At 44.6% G+C, this 13,541-nt stretch overlaps 1 protein-coding gene across 1 annotated transcript in view; it reads right to left on the minus strand.

The window, feature by feature from the left end:
• Window positions 1-1,090: 1,090 nt before the first annotated feature.
• Window positions 1,091-13,541, minus strand: part of SPIDR (scaffold protein involved in DNA repair) — a gene marked incomplete at its 5' end in the record, with an annotated part of 210,869 nt that continues 198,418 nt past the window's right edge. The window contains 6 exons of the mRNA XM_084279909.1: window positions 1,091-1,601; window positions 4,361-4,414; window positions 4,909-5,023; window positions 6,491-6,584; window positions 11,688-11,840; window positions 12,970-13,168. Of these exons, the coding sequence (XP_084136035.1) occupies window positions 1,467-1,601; window positions 4,361-4,414; window positions 4,909-5,023; window positions 6,491-6,584; window positions 11,688-11,840; window positions 12,970-13,168 (750 nt within the window). The 3' untranslated portion in view covers window positions 1,091-1,466. The remainder of the gene's footprint in view (window positions 1,602-4,360; window positions 4,415-4,908; window positions 5,024-6,490; window positions 6,585-11,687; window positions 11,841-12,969; window positions 13,169-13,541) is intronic.

Below are 13,541 nucleotides of genomic sequence, written 5' to 3' on the forward strand. Positions count from 1 at the left end.
AACGCAGAGCTGCCCGGGCTCTGCGGCGCTCCCGCGTCAGCCCCAGCCGTGGTACCCGGGGAGATGCTGCTGCTCCGCGAGCTGTCACTGAGCCGCCCGCTTTCACTCAGCACTGCTAGCGAGAGTGATGGAGGGCAGCCACGCCAATCTCCCCGCCCGAGATGCCATTACGAAAGGTCACGCTGCTTGTCTCAATTTCGATAGCGCCCGCAGCAGGGTGACGGCCGGGGAAGGGACCTGGCGGGACAAGCGTCACCTCTAGCGGCTCGCTCCCTCCGAGAGACACGGAAACCTTGCTGGTTTCGAAGGGGTCACCCTTCTTGTCGCGTACGGGGCAGTGTCGTGTGCGTAGTACTGGGCTGACGTCCCCTTCTTCCTCACAGGGACGCAGGTAAGAGACTGGAAGACTCGAAGGAGGGCAAAAGAAAGAAGGGGATTCAAAACCTGGGTCGTTCCTGTCGTATTCATGGCGTGTGTGTGTGTGTGTATATATATATATATACATACACATACTGCTTTCCACTATCTGCCCGGGCTGCAGGAACAATTTCTGCAGCAACAAGTTCACCATCCCTTTCTCTGCTGGGCAACTGGACCTGCGCAAAACCAACCATTCCTCCTCCTCCGACCTGTTTGGGGTTTTTAAATACTATGAAAGGGGGAAGGGAGGGGTGGGGAAGGCCTAATCTCTGACTTGACATTAACTCTTGCATCAAACATATATATGAAGATTTTTATATTACTTAATTGGTCTGCAATCCCTGTCTGTACAGTCGGGGTGAGGGCAGCTACGCGGCCTGTGGAGCAGTTTACTCCTTACACGTAACAGAAACTGTGTAATGTAACACCCGCTTTGTGGGAAGCGACAGATAACAGGGAACATCTATGCTTAAGGGACCAATTAGCTGTGAAACATTAACTTTATATATGCTTGACACTTCAAAATACAAGCTTTGTTCAAATCTCCGTCTTCATAACGTTTATTGCAAGGTGATAACAACTGTTACAACTCGGACTTCAAGCACAATGTGGTGCTCTGCAGCCGGTGGTACCTCTGGAATCTGCTGATAAAACTCAGCTTAGACCACTGTTCACTGCCTATAGCGAGGTATTTATTCCAAAAACATCAGTAAAAGATTTCCCATTGACATATAATAAATACAGTGTTATTATTTAAAATGAAAAAAAAAAAAAGTATTTCAGAACCATTCAGAACTCTGGAACGAGAAGTTTTTCATCCACAAACAGCAAACACACGAAAGAACTGTGACTTCTGATCAGAAAAAGAGGAGTTTGGAAAGTTGAGCTTATTTTTTTTTCCTATGGGTGTTTCTCCAGCATTAGCACAGTGTGCTTTGTAAATCACAGTCTTAATAAAATATCCCAGTACTTATCACACTCGCATTACGCATTATCTGCAGCACTAGTTAACAGATAACCACATTACAAAGTCCGCTGAGTTCAGCTCAGTGTCTTCCTGCTGCTGCTTCCAGAAGAACAATTTCCTCCAGCCCAACGCAGTTGGGGTGGCTGGTTACCGAGTGGACGTAGCAGTTCAATAACCCCACCTCCTTTCCCAGCACGCTCTGCACCTCATAACTCTGCAGTGATAAAAGCATGTTGATTAAAACAAACAGTCCTGGACATTCTGTTCTAAGCAGCGTTTGGCTCGGAAAGATGCAGGGTGTAAGGTCCTCTTCCAACAGACAATGTTTTTAAGGATTTAAGGTGCATTAGAACTAATGGAAAGAAGGAATACATTAGATTTTCAATAATCAGATCCTACTCCTGCTCGAAGTGCTGCTTCCCTAGCAGGCTTTTAAAAATAAGCTGTTTTCAAAGAAGTGTTTAAAAAGGAAAAAAAATGAAGGAAAAAAAGCCCCCGTGACTTTGAACTCGATTTTGCTGAAGTGTAACCTGCACGTGCTCCCTTCCTCTGGCTTCCTGGCCCTCGCTGGATTTCACATGTGCTAGCAATCCCTACATACATACTAGATACTGATGATCTCAGCTGACAGACCCACTACAGGAAAGCTGATTTTGTAACTCTTTTTACTTCCCCCCTTCCCCTTTACCTTTGTGTCATATCGCGCATCACACCCGATGGCTGCCCCTAGGCAGCCCCTTCTGTTTATCCATCCCACTGGAAGTTTGCCCACTCCCCCCAGGACTTGTGCCTGAGCGAGTTTGTGAAGACTGTGGAGGAGAGGGACCCAAGGCTGGGATGACCCCTCCAAGATGACTCAGCTGGTGACACTGACCACTGATATCCCACCGGTATCGATCTCAGACGGCAGGTTTCTCTCCTCAAAGAGATTTTGCCTCAGATCACACCTTCTCCTCCCTCCTGCCTGTGCTTTCATCCCAGCTCTGCATCTCTACACCTACTTGACACCTGTGTCTCTTTCCTCCTTCCCCTCCCACCCCCACCCCCCCAGATTATTTTTACCCCAGATTGGTTCTCCAGTCCGTGCTGCAGGCACAGCTACACTGGTGCGGGAGGGGCTGTCACAAGGTGAGGAAGGAACCAGAGGCCAGAGGCAGCGGCAGCTAAAACCAATCTCCCTGCCAAAATAAGTGATCACAAAGCTCCCCCCCCACACACCCCCCCAGCAACTTCAGCAGCACAGGCAAAAGAAAAACAATTTTTAAACAGGCTCCTGAAGTAGTATTTCTTGTGATTGGCCTCTCTTGAGATGTGCAGGGACTGAAATGATTCTGAAAATAAAAACGGAGATAAATGATCCCTGCGTTTCAGCCAGGGAAAAACAAACCTTTCTAAGCTGCTGGGCTTTTAAGGAGTAGCACTACGAACTCCAAACATAAGAGAGGCTGATTGAAGGTTAGGGACTTGTAGAAGAGCTACACTGTGTCAGGCTGTACCCAAATCAGACACTTCCCCATAAACTGGGCAAGACTCAACTGCTATTAAAAGAGCAAAGAGGCTTTGGAAATTTCTTGTACCTCTCTGCTTAAACTGAAGCAGCACAAGAAAACCAGCTTACAATTTCGGCTGAATGTTCCACTTTAAAGATGGCCCATAAATCCCATTAAACCCATGGAGCACGTAGACCAAAATGCCAGAAGACTGGGTACGACAGGGAAAGCAAAGTGACCCCAATACGTGTCACCTAACTGAAGATTCCTACCTGGGATGGTTACACAAGAAAACGAGCTGACCTTTGCTCCCTTCCACATGCAATGGAGGGGGGGGGATCTCGGGATCCTAATTGGACTTAATCACCCTCTGAAGGTGCCGCTCCTTCGCTGCTGACCATCCATCAGCCAATGCCAGCCAGGCATCTACCGGGGTGCCTCCCTCACCTGCGATAAATCTGGGTCACTGTGCCAAATGTCAGGGTTCTTCTGATATCTCAGATTAAAGGATTCCTTCCCGATTACATAAACTGTACTTTAGCCCACGGATCCCCGTGGCTTACCCACGTTTCATTCATACAATTAAAAAGCATTAACTGGCACACGTTTTGCTAACTTCTCTACTGTTTCACGTAGTTTCACGGGTGTGTTGTTAGGAAGCAGCTGTAGTTCACAGGGTTTAGAAGACCAGCCCGAAAAGGCAGGATGCTTGGGCTGTATCTTTGCTGTCTTTGGATCCTCAGCCAGAAAAATGGAGTAAAGCCCAGGCCTGCTCGTGGCAGCTCTGCATGTCAGGTTCAGGTTAGATGTTAGGAAAAAATTTTTTACTGAAAGAGTTGTCGGGGCCTGGAACAGGCTGCCCAGGGAGGGGGTTGAGTCACCTTCCCTGGGTGTGTTTAAAAAAAGGGTAGATGAGGTACTTAGGGATATGGTTTAGCATAGGCCGGGAATGGTTGGACTTGATGATCTTAAAGGTCTCTTCCAACCTTGTGATTCTGTGACACAGCAGTCTGCAAACAGTGCAGGCTGAAGCTAAGCTCTCTGCACACCCCATCTGCGGCATCCCCATTCTAAAAAGGGGGGCATCAGCCCAATTATGGTCCTGCAGTGCTGTCAGCAGGGGGAAGGGGTCCAGCCCACTCAAATCCCAGACTGGACGTGAGAGGAAAAAAAAAATCATTATTTCAGTGAAATCTCCTCCCACTGGCTCCTGGTGCAGCTCTGAAACAAGCTGCCCAGCAAGGCAGAATCTCTCTCCCTCCCTCCCTGCAGGGTTTCCAGACCCAGCCAGCCAAAGTCACAGCTGACCTGCCCTGGCACTGGTGACAGCCTGGTGTGAGTGGAAGGTCGGATGTGGGCCCCCAAAAGCCCCTTCCGTTCTGTGATTCAAGTGTCTTCCCACCTGATTCACGCCTCCTGTTCTCTGTCTCTACACCAAGTTATGTAGTTTAGCTTTTCTTCCATCAGCATTTGTTATACCTACCCCATCCTCGCTGGCAGGGGACACCAGGAGAGACGAGATTGTCCTTTGTAACAGCTGGAATGAGAAAATCAACAGGTTTCATTCGTGACAAAAATCTCACGTGTGCCAGGATGTTCTGTTCACAGGTTAAAACAGTCACATCGAAGATTTATCATGCTGACAGAGAATGGGCTTGTTTCTTTGGCCAAGAAAGCAGAGAAGAGGTGACACAGAAGATGTTCAGACCGGGAGTCTAAAAATACATGTTCCTTTTAGGTCACGGAGACTGAGGTTTCCCAAGGCCCACGCAACAGAGGCCTTCAGCTGGACCATAAAACAGTCTGCAAACCTCAGGGTGAACTGACTATATTATCTGAGAAAGATCTGGAAACCAGGTTCTCTGGCCAATGAAACACAGGCTTGCTATCAGCTTAAATTATGGGATACTCTTACATATTTTCATTTTTCTTCCTACAGAGCTGTCCCCGAAAGCGTGGCTCAGGGTAGCTCCGTGCCTACACGTCTGGCCTCACTATAATCAAGATGCCAAAGCTCATTTCGTGCCATACCTTTACTTTTACTGCACTTTGAGGTCGGGATGGACAGCTCAAGAAGACTTCCAGCTGCATTTTCGTAACGGGTGAAACGACAACATCCGCGCACTGGTTGCAATACAGCGATCCTCTGAGATACACAAACAACAATGCGGGGGCGGGGGGGAACCAGAGAAACGGAGAAACTATCAGTGGTAAAGCAAAACACAAGAAAAGCCCCAGCTAGTTTATTATCTAAAATACTTGGCTGGCAGACTTTTAGTGGGAAAGCCCTGGAAGAGGTAGCTGGTAACCACAAATAGCGCTCTTCTGTTGGCAGAGCTGAACACCTGAAACTCTTCAGCGAAAGGATCTTCCTTGTCTAAATTTTGCCAACCCAGGGGAGGTGGCTATTTATAGCCACCCCACTTAAAGCAAATATTAATCTCATAACCTTCTAAAAGGTACGGCAAAAGAAAATTTTTACTATAGATTTGGCCCCAGTGACTTATTGATTTAGGCCCCGGTTCAGCAAACGTTCAACGTTTTCAGCACACACTTAAGTCATATGCGTTGGAATAATGTCTTAAACAAATATTGATGCTACATTGTTCTCCAAATGAAGCAGAAGTGACCTTCACAGTAGAGATTCTTTTTTTTTTTTTTAATTCATCTGCACTACTACGTCAACACACACACATCCTTCTTTTTTGCATGACAGCATAACACAGGACTATTTTAAAATGTGTTTTTTCAAAAAAAATCAGTCTTCCCCCCCCAGGGAGGCTATACATAACAGAGTATAAGCAGTTAAGCTTCTCATATTTAAGAAAATGCTGTCTATTTCAGTGGGATCAAATCCACCCAACTCCTCCTTATGCTTTCTTGTAAGCTTTTCCAGCAGAATGAAACCCTCTTTCCTTCTTTTTACACTCTGACTGCTGTTCTATCCTCCCGTGTTTTTTTATCCCATCAGGTATCTCAGGATCTGCAAGAGCAGGCTGGCTAAGCAGCTGAAGGGGAGGCTTTCCAAGAGCGTGCTGGTGTGACGTTGGTTTGGCATTTCAGGTCCTGTAGGATCAGTCTTCACCTTCGGGACAGCCATACTCCCAGAGTTATTCAACATCCTTTTTAGAAAGGTTATAAATTTAACGGGGCTGAAAGGCAACTCTTTCACACTCAGGGCAAACCACAGCAAAGATCAGAGTTCAACACAAAAATGAGGTGAACACAGGAAAACAGGGCAGGGTAGGTGAACACAAGCAGCTACTTTTAAAGGAGCTTGAAATCAGACCTACGATTTATGTGGTTGTTTATTAAAATTAGCTTTGTCAGGCAGTAGGCTGTGAAATCTTTATAAGCAATACCTGAAGATTAGTTTGAAAAAAAAAAGTGATAGCTGCAAATTCAAAACCACTTCATATCTACTTGTATCTTTCTTAATAAATTAATTTAACCTTGCAGCTTTTATCAGTTCATCAGCAATAAAAATACTACGTCTTAGTTCGAGGAAGGAACAAAGTGCAGCCTGTGCCTGCAGGAATCATTGCATCACCTACCGCTGTTATGGCTACATCTGCAGAACACCTGGAGTGCTCTGGAGCATGCCGACTCTCACCTGTCCTGGGGACACAGTTCCAACTTTCCATTGCCACATCTGTCACACGTAGGCCAGGAGAAAGCAGTGCTCTCATTAACTCCAACAACAGTACCTGCAGAAGATGAAATCAGTACAAGGCACCAGTAGTAAGCTAGCAGCCACAGGCACTCCTGGCTTCCCAGCAGGTTTGATCCCTCCTGACCCTCATCTGGAGACTTCTTGGAGCATTAGCTCTTCCAATAACCTCACTCCCTTCCTCCTTCATCCCTCCAACAAGGCATGACAGTTCATCAGAGTGTGTCACATTCTAAAAAAAGCCCCAGAAGGTAGATAATTGGTAATTAACTTCCCAAACAGGTTCAGTTCTTTTGGTTTGGGTTTTATTGTTTTCCTGGCTTATTTTTTGTTTGTTTGTTTTCTTTCTGGTCCTCTGATGTTTCCCTAGTAATAAACAGCTATAAAAAAATCACCAGGTCAGATAGCTTGATACCGATATTTAGGAAACAAACCAATGAGAAGACCTAATCCAGTCTGAAAACACTGGTGCCACTTAAATTCCATTAACAATGGAGTTATTCTTCATTTGTAGTGATTTAACAGACATTAGAGCCGGCCTGCAGATTTAAGTGTGTGCCTAAGAAGGGAATGCCAAAGATACTTGGGAGTAATACAAAGGGCCCTGCTAGTTTTGGCAAGAAAAAAAATACATTCAGAGTTTTATGAGAAGCTAATAAAGAGTGGTATTATGTTTTATGGTAACGATATGCTGAAATTATGAGCATTATTTATGGAGAAAACACTTCTCGGTATTTTAAAGAGTACAAAGTGGATCACCTGCAGGAATGGAACTACGCTAAGCCACTGGTACAACAGAAGTACAGACCAAACATTCCAGCTCCTGTTGAGCAAGAATCTCGCAGTTTGATACCACATTCAATAAAAGAAGCCCTCAGAGACTAGGGAGCATTTGCACTGTCTGGGCTGTAAAACTGGGCCTTAATCCCTTGCTTTCCCAGTTCTCCTGGGACAAGGACTGACAGGAAGGAAGGAGTGACACATAAACAACAAAACCATAATTTCTTCGGGAAGTCAAAGGACAGCAAGTCTGAAGATCAGGAAATCTTCTCGAATACAACATTCGAGACCTAATTTCTATGCATATAACCAAACAACTGGGATTTCACTGATGGCATAAGCAATTCTGTGCATCTAACCCCTTGGACTGTTACAGGAATAATTCTGATTCTCCAGTTTTCATGATAAACTGGGATCTAACCAGTACCAGCACTTGATACTACACAGCAGGATGCTTTCTGCCACAGCATGGGCATGTTTCCCTTGCTCAGGGAAAAGCTACCAATTACTTTGCTGAGTATGTTTCCTTTTGCATGAAAAATAATTTTAAAAAACCCTTACCAAAACAAATCACCTTTTATGACAGATCTGTTTCTCTCTAAGCATTTTAACTTTCTCCCAGCTGTGTGCCACACTGCAACTGCAGGATGCCAGTGTGCCAGTAAGGCAAGCACAAGGGAAGAAAATGGGCCAGGATCATAGAGACCATTACATCTAGAGAAGAGATTTACTTTGATGGCAATGTAGAGCTCCCTTGGGAAAGCTCCCTTGGGAAAACCACCAGAGACCAATGAAGTCAGAACAAACACAACTGAAGGTGGCAACAGTTCTAATAATCCAGTGACAGTCTTGTACGTCCTGCCTGCAAAGTGATTTCAGCTGCTGAACTGCCGCATGCAGCTCTGTCCAGGCTGTGGATTCTGCTTGACATTCACAAAACCTCTTGGGTATGTCCCCAAGATCTTCCTTTTAAATGAAATGCAGGCCTTCCCTTTAAATGAAAATGTAGGCCTGACATCATTAAGATGAGACTGGTAACAGGACAACCCCTGGAAGAAGAGGTCTCTGGTGAGGAACGGGAAGAAGGGCTGAGGATTACAAGTAAAACTCTGGTTGAAACATTCCAAGAACGAATGTGTATATTTGCTCTTTCCAAACAGTTCTGCTTATTATTGGACAGGAAGGGGAAGAGTTCAATCTAAAAGAGAAGCCTAGGTAAGCTGATCAACCCCATTTTGTTCCCACTGTTAAGACGGAAACTGGAAAAAAAAACCCCAACCAAAGCCACCCCTGAGTAAGGGTTTGAATATGAAAATATCCAATGTCAGAATTCAGTCACTGGCGGTGAGTCACACACTAGGCAAACACTAATCAACTAATATTCCCATATAACATCTGTGATGTGGACTAACTAGGATTTGCCCATAAGCACGGTTAGGAGGAAACACACTTGTGTGCAGTGTGAACTGCCAACATTTAAGTCATCGTGACTATCACTCCTGCAAAAAGAGGTTGGAGATTACTTTGCCATGAGTAGTGGTAAGAAAATAAATCTAGTAACCCTGAGCTCGCAAGTGAGAACCACAGACTCATCTTTAAAAGAAGAAAAAAGCTGCCAGTAGAAAGCAGCCACAGGTTTCCACTCATCTGTTGAAGACTGACACACTCCATTCCAGAGCTGGCATGACTGGACCTCACCGAAACAAGGGTTCTCTAGCTTGGAGAAGAGGAGGCTGAGGGGGGACCTTATCACCACCTACAACTACCTGAAAGGAGGTTGTAGAGAGATGGGTGTTGGTCTCTTCACCCAAGTGACAGGTGATAGGACAAGGGGGAATAGACTCAAGCTGTGCCAGGGCAGGTTCAGATTAGATATTGGGAAAAAGTTATTCACCAAAAGGGTTATCAGGGAATGGAACAGCCTGTCCAGGGAGGTGGTTGAGTCACTGGGTAGATGAGGTCCTTGCGGATATCGTTTAGTAGAGGATGAGTATGGTTGGACTCGATGATCTTAAAGGTCTTTTCCAAACTAGTGATTCTGTGGTTCTGTGAAACTCAGTGGACCTGCTTGGATTGCAACATTGTTCTTCTTAAACTAGGCCAGCTAGAGATTTGAATTACGTTGTTCAGGCCCCAGGTTTGAGCAGGAAGAACTTGAGAGATTCTTTCTAGCCTTACTTACCCTATTTATACTCCTGCCAAAACATGACCAATCCACCCAAAACCCGGCAGGAGGCATGGCCTGTGCCCTTTGCTAATCCAGACACTCCTGGGATGCCATGACCAATTGCTGTATCTGCAGATGGGACTTGAATGACCACCTGGGTTTTCCACTGGCTAAAAAGAAGTTTTTCTAGGGAAGGTTGAGCCTGCTGAGAACCTAAGGGTCAGGAGGAGCAGCCATGAGTGCAAAGGAGCAGGAAGGAGCGCTACTTCAAGAAGGAGTAAAACCTTTGCAGCCTCTTTCAGTGTTAGGTGAGAAGAGGCCCACATACAGCACACGTAGGTGGCCAGAAGTACAGGAAGTGAAAGGAGGGCGCAAAGAAAAACAATGAGCGAGGTAATACCACTTCTCATTGAAAGCCCAGCTAACAGCTCTCTGAGTTAAGAGACAGAGACAGCGAGTGAGTTTGAGAGATGATAAATTTTCCATCACATACATACAGCCCACCAACAAAGCAGGGTTCATGCTATTAGTTTCACTTCTTCAGTAGGAACATGTAAGCGGTAACTACCTGAATTCCAAAACACCGGATACATATCTATCTTACATGCCATTAAATAACTGTAGTTACAGCATAAAAGTGAGAGTCATCACCTATATATAGCTTTAGCATGGGCATAAAGAAGACACTTTGTATTCTACATTGGTATGAATGTGTGGGAACACGCTGATAGCAGCTACCCTGGGCATGCTTCAGATGAAGCCAGACAAGGTGGTAGGATTAATTTCTCCTTTTGTCATTCTATCACCTGTAATACAGAAGAGGGAAAGCGTGACACCTCCCATGCATGTAAAGTAAGTAGTTGTTTCACACACTAGGTCACAATGGACTATTTTCTCTGCTCTACTGGAAAACAGAAAGGACAGAGAAATGTTTGCTTTATCCCACAACATACGCTTGTCAGCAGGGCAGAAGAAGACAGGCACTTCTCATACTTACATACAGAAATAGGAGTGAAGCAGCGATAATTCTCAGTGTAACTACTGGAGAGGGAGGGGGAATAAAAAAGCCCCCAAAGCATTTCACACCCAGTGACAGAAATACCCGTTGATTAACTCACAATATCGATGGGAGATGTGCGTAAGAGCCGAGGCTTTGAGTGCAGTGCCTCCAGTTGTGCTTGTTTTTCATTACACAGCGTTAAGAGTTTGGGATTTGTCACTGCAAGGTGCTTATATATTAATCACAGAGGCGCTGCTAACTTGTGGCTTCACGGCAAGAGAAGGTGTGTTCAGTAACAGCTTTGCGTGGTTTCAAGCCGTCTTTCAAGTGCCTGGCGTTATAGCCGGGAGGATTCATTTGTAACCATTATTCGCTACTATCATCAAGCTCATTTAAAATGCTCCAGCGAACACCTGAAGGTGTTCAGAATGCAAAACAGCATCAAGAATTTCCTACGAGGGCTGCTGGGATAATAAGGGTTAAATTAAGAACGGAAATTGTCTTTAAAAGCCAAGGGTTACTGGGCTTTTAAGGACTTTTCCCTATAGGCCCTCTACAGCTGGGAGGTGTAAGAAGCTGACTGGACAAAGCACTAGAAGAGGCACAGTAGGAAATGTTTCTGCACAACCAGAAAATGTTAGAAAATACACTGTAAGAAAAGAAATGTTCCTGCATGGTTAGTGGTAGGACTGAAATATTAGACAAAGCAATGATCCAAAGTGGCTGGTGAGCAAATATTGGACAAGTTATGCTAGACGACTATGGTGAAATATTAAATTGCCCCATTGCAGCAAAGCTCCAGGGAAATCAGACACTAAACCCTACCATTCAGGCTCTGGCTAACGTAACTTATCCATCTGCCTGAAAAATATTTGTATACCTTACCACTGCCAACATCAACAGGGCTGGTGTGAACAGAAGGCTCCCGAAAGAAGACTGCAAAGGGAGGCATATAATAAAACAGATTGTGCATCAAACATTTATTCTGGGGTATGAGTGAGTGGGAGCAAAGCTTGGGCTGCAAAAGGCAAACAGAGCCCAGGAAGAAGTATAAAAACTTAGATATCCTAGTGTCAGTCCTGTGCTTTTCTATCCCTCCACACTGTTTGTGCAAGAAATCAATACGAAGACCTGAAAGATTAAAGGGAGCACAAATAATTAACCATGTTCGTTTCAGGAAAGGCCATACAAACCTCTTAGAGCACAAATGGAGTTGGCCTGCGTTGTAGAATCCAGCTCATCGAGTCTGACAGGGCCAGTCAGCTCACTGAGGTCAGCACCAGCAGCCGAGCACAAAAGAGGCTTTTGTAATGAGAGAACAGTACGTTCAACACAAATAATCCTACCTGCCAACAAAGACATTTCAACTCAGTACAGTAACAAGGAAAAAGGTGACCATGTTAATTGTCATGGCCAATAAAGACAACGATCTCTGCCAGCTACTAAACGGATGGATAGACTCCATCAGGTTTTCTCAATGACAAAATATTTTGCTTTCAACGATACGTGCATCACGCTCTCGTTACACGTCGTGACTCCCAGGGAAAAGAGACGCCTTGCAAATTTGAACATGGCAGAAGGGTCTGATTGCACTCTGACTGCATCACCCCACGCTCCCTGCACACAAAACATCACTGCCTCGTCCCTGGTAGTAAGCTTGGTCACCTCTTCAGGTGCCCTTCCTTTGTTTCAAAGTAGGAGTAGGTGCATGCAATGCTTTATTCTCCAAAGCAGAGATTTTTGCTTCAGGACACACAGACACTTACATGGGTTGGTGCCTCCAGTCTCATGTTTTGGAAGCCTCTGAAGGTGCAAGACATCAACTACACATGCTGGCACCATATAGAACCACACCTGAACCTCAAAAGAGAGTGACTAAAAATGAACTGCCATCCTTACACGATCTGTATGGTGGTGAAGGCTCACAACTAAGATGGTATAGGAGAGTCTGTAGAATTTCTGTGTCAAGGGACACACAAGTCTCTCGATTTACCCTCTTACTCTTTTTAGAGGAAGGTCATAAATTCAATAAAACAAGTTTCTGCAAGAATATCAAAACAAATGAAATCAAGTTTCTTAATAGAATAGACTATTTCATTTGGAAGGGCCCTACAATGACCATCCAGTCCAACTGTGAGTCTTTGAATCTTCTGTCAGCTAGCAAAATTGATTGGCACTGGTCATTAGATTCAACAGTCATCAGGGAAGACTGACAGAAATACTGGTGGACGTATGGCAAGATCACTTAATTTCTCTTTTACTTTGGAGATCAAGACAAAAATGCAAAAAAAACCCTCCACCTTAGGGGAAAGCTCTAATTACACCCCCTTTTGAGTTTCTTCCCAAACCTGCAAGGTCTCATCTTCATCCAAGAATGAAAACTTCTACGTCTGTAGGTCACTCAGTGCAGTGCCAGAGATTAGGATGCTATCTCAGTTTGACTGGAACTGCTTCTAAGACATGTGTAAAGCTTACCATTTCCCCACAGTGCATCCTTGAAGAAGACAAGTCGTGAGGCAACACCGAGGGCCTCTGTGATTTCTGTGCTGAGAACGCACGATGCCGCGACTGACACAGCAACAACTTTCGGAGTGGTATGAACCACATTTTGCAGCGTGGAGTCAGTCACAAACAACAAGATGTCTCTTTGATTTATAGGAACACTGTGTTTTGTCTATGAGTTAAAAAAAAAAAAGGATAGAAAATCGGAATGTTAATTTTTAGTAGAAGGAAAGACTAAAATATCACCCTCATATTTAAATAGCTAATAAATCTGACCAAAAATTATTACATTTAGGGCTTGTACAGGATAGTGAATCGAAGCTTTACTGGAATTTTTCATTATTCCTTACTGCAGATACAAACATCTCTTTCTTAAATTAACTTTCCAAGGCTGACCTGCTGGAATCTCAGCTCTACCTCCATCAACTATCACACTCATAACCCGCTTGGACTTGAATAAGGATTTGAAAATAGATTTTATTAAAAACATATCATATGCTATATACACACACTATACTACATATTTATATTATATATGATATGCA

The sequence above is a fragment of the Gallinula chloropus genome (assembly GCF_964237585.1).
Source record: "Gallinula chloropus genome assembly, chromosome: 2".
NCBI classification, from domain to species: Eukaryota; Metazoa; Chordata; class Aves; order Gruiformes; family Rallidae; genus Gallinula; species Gallinula chloropus.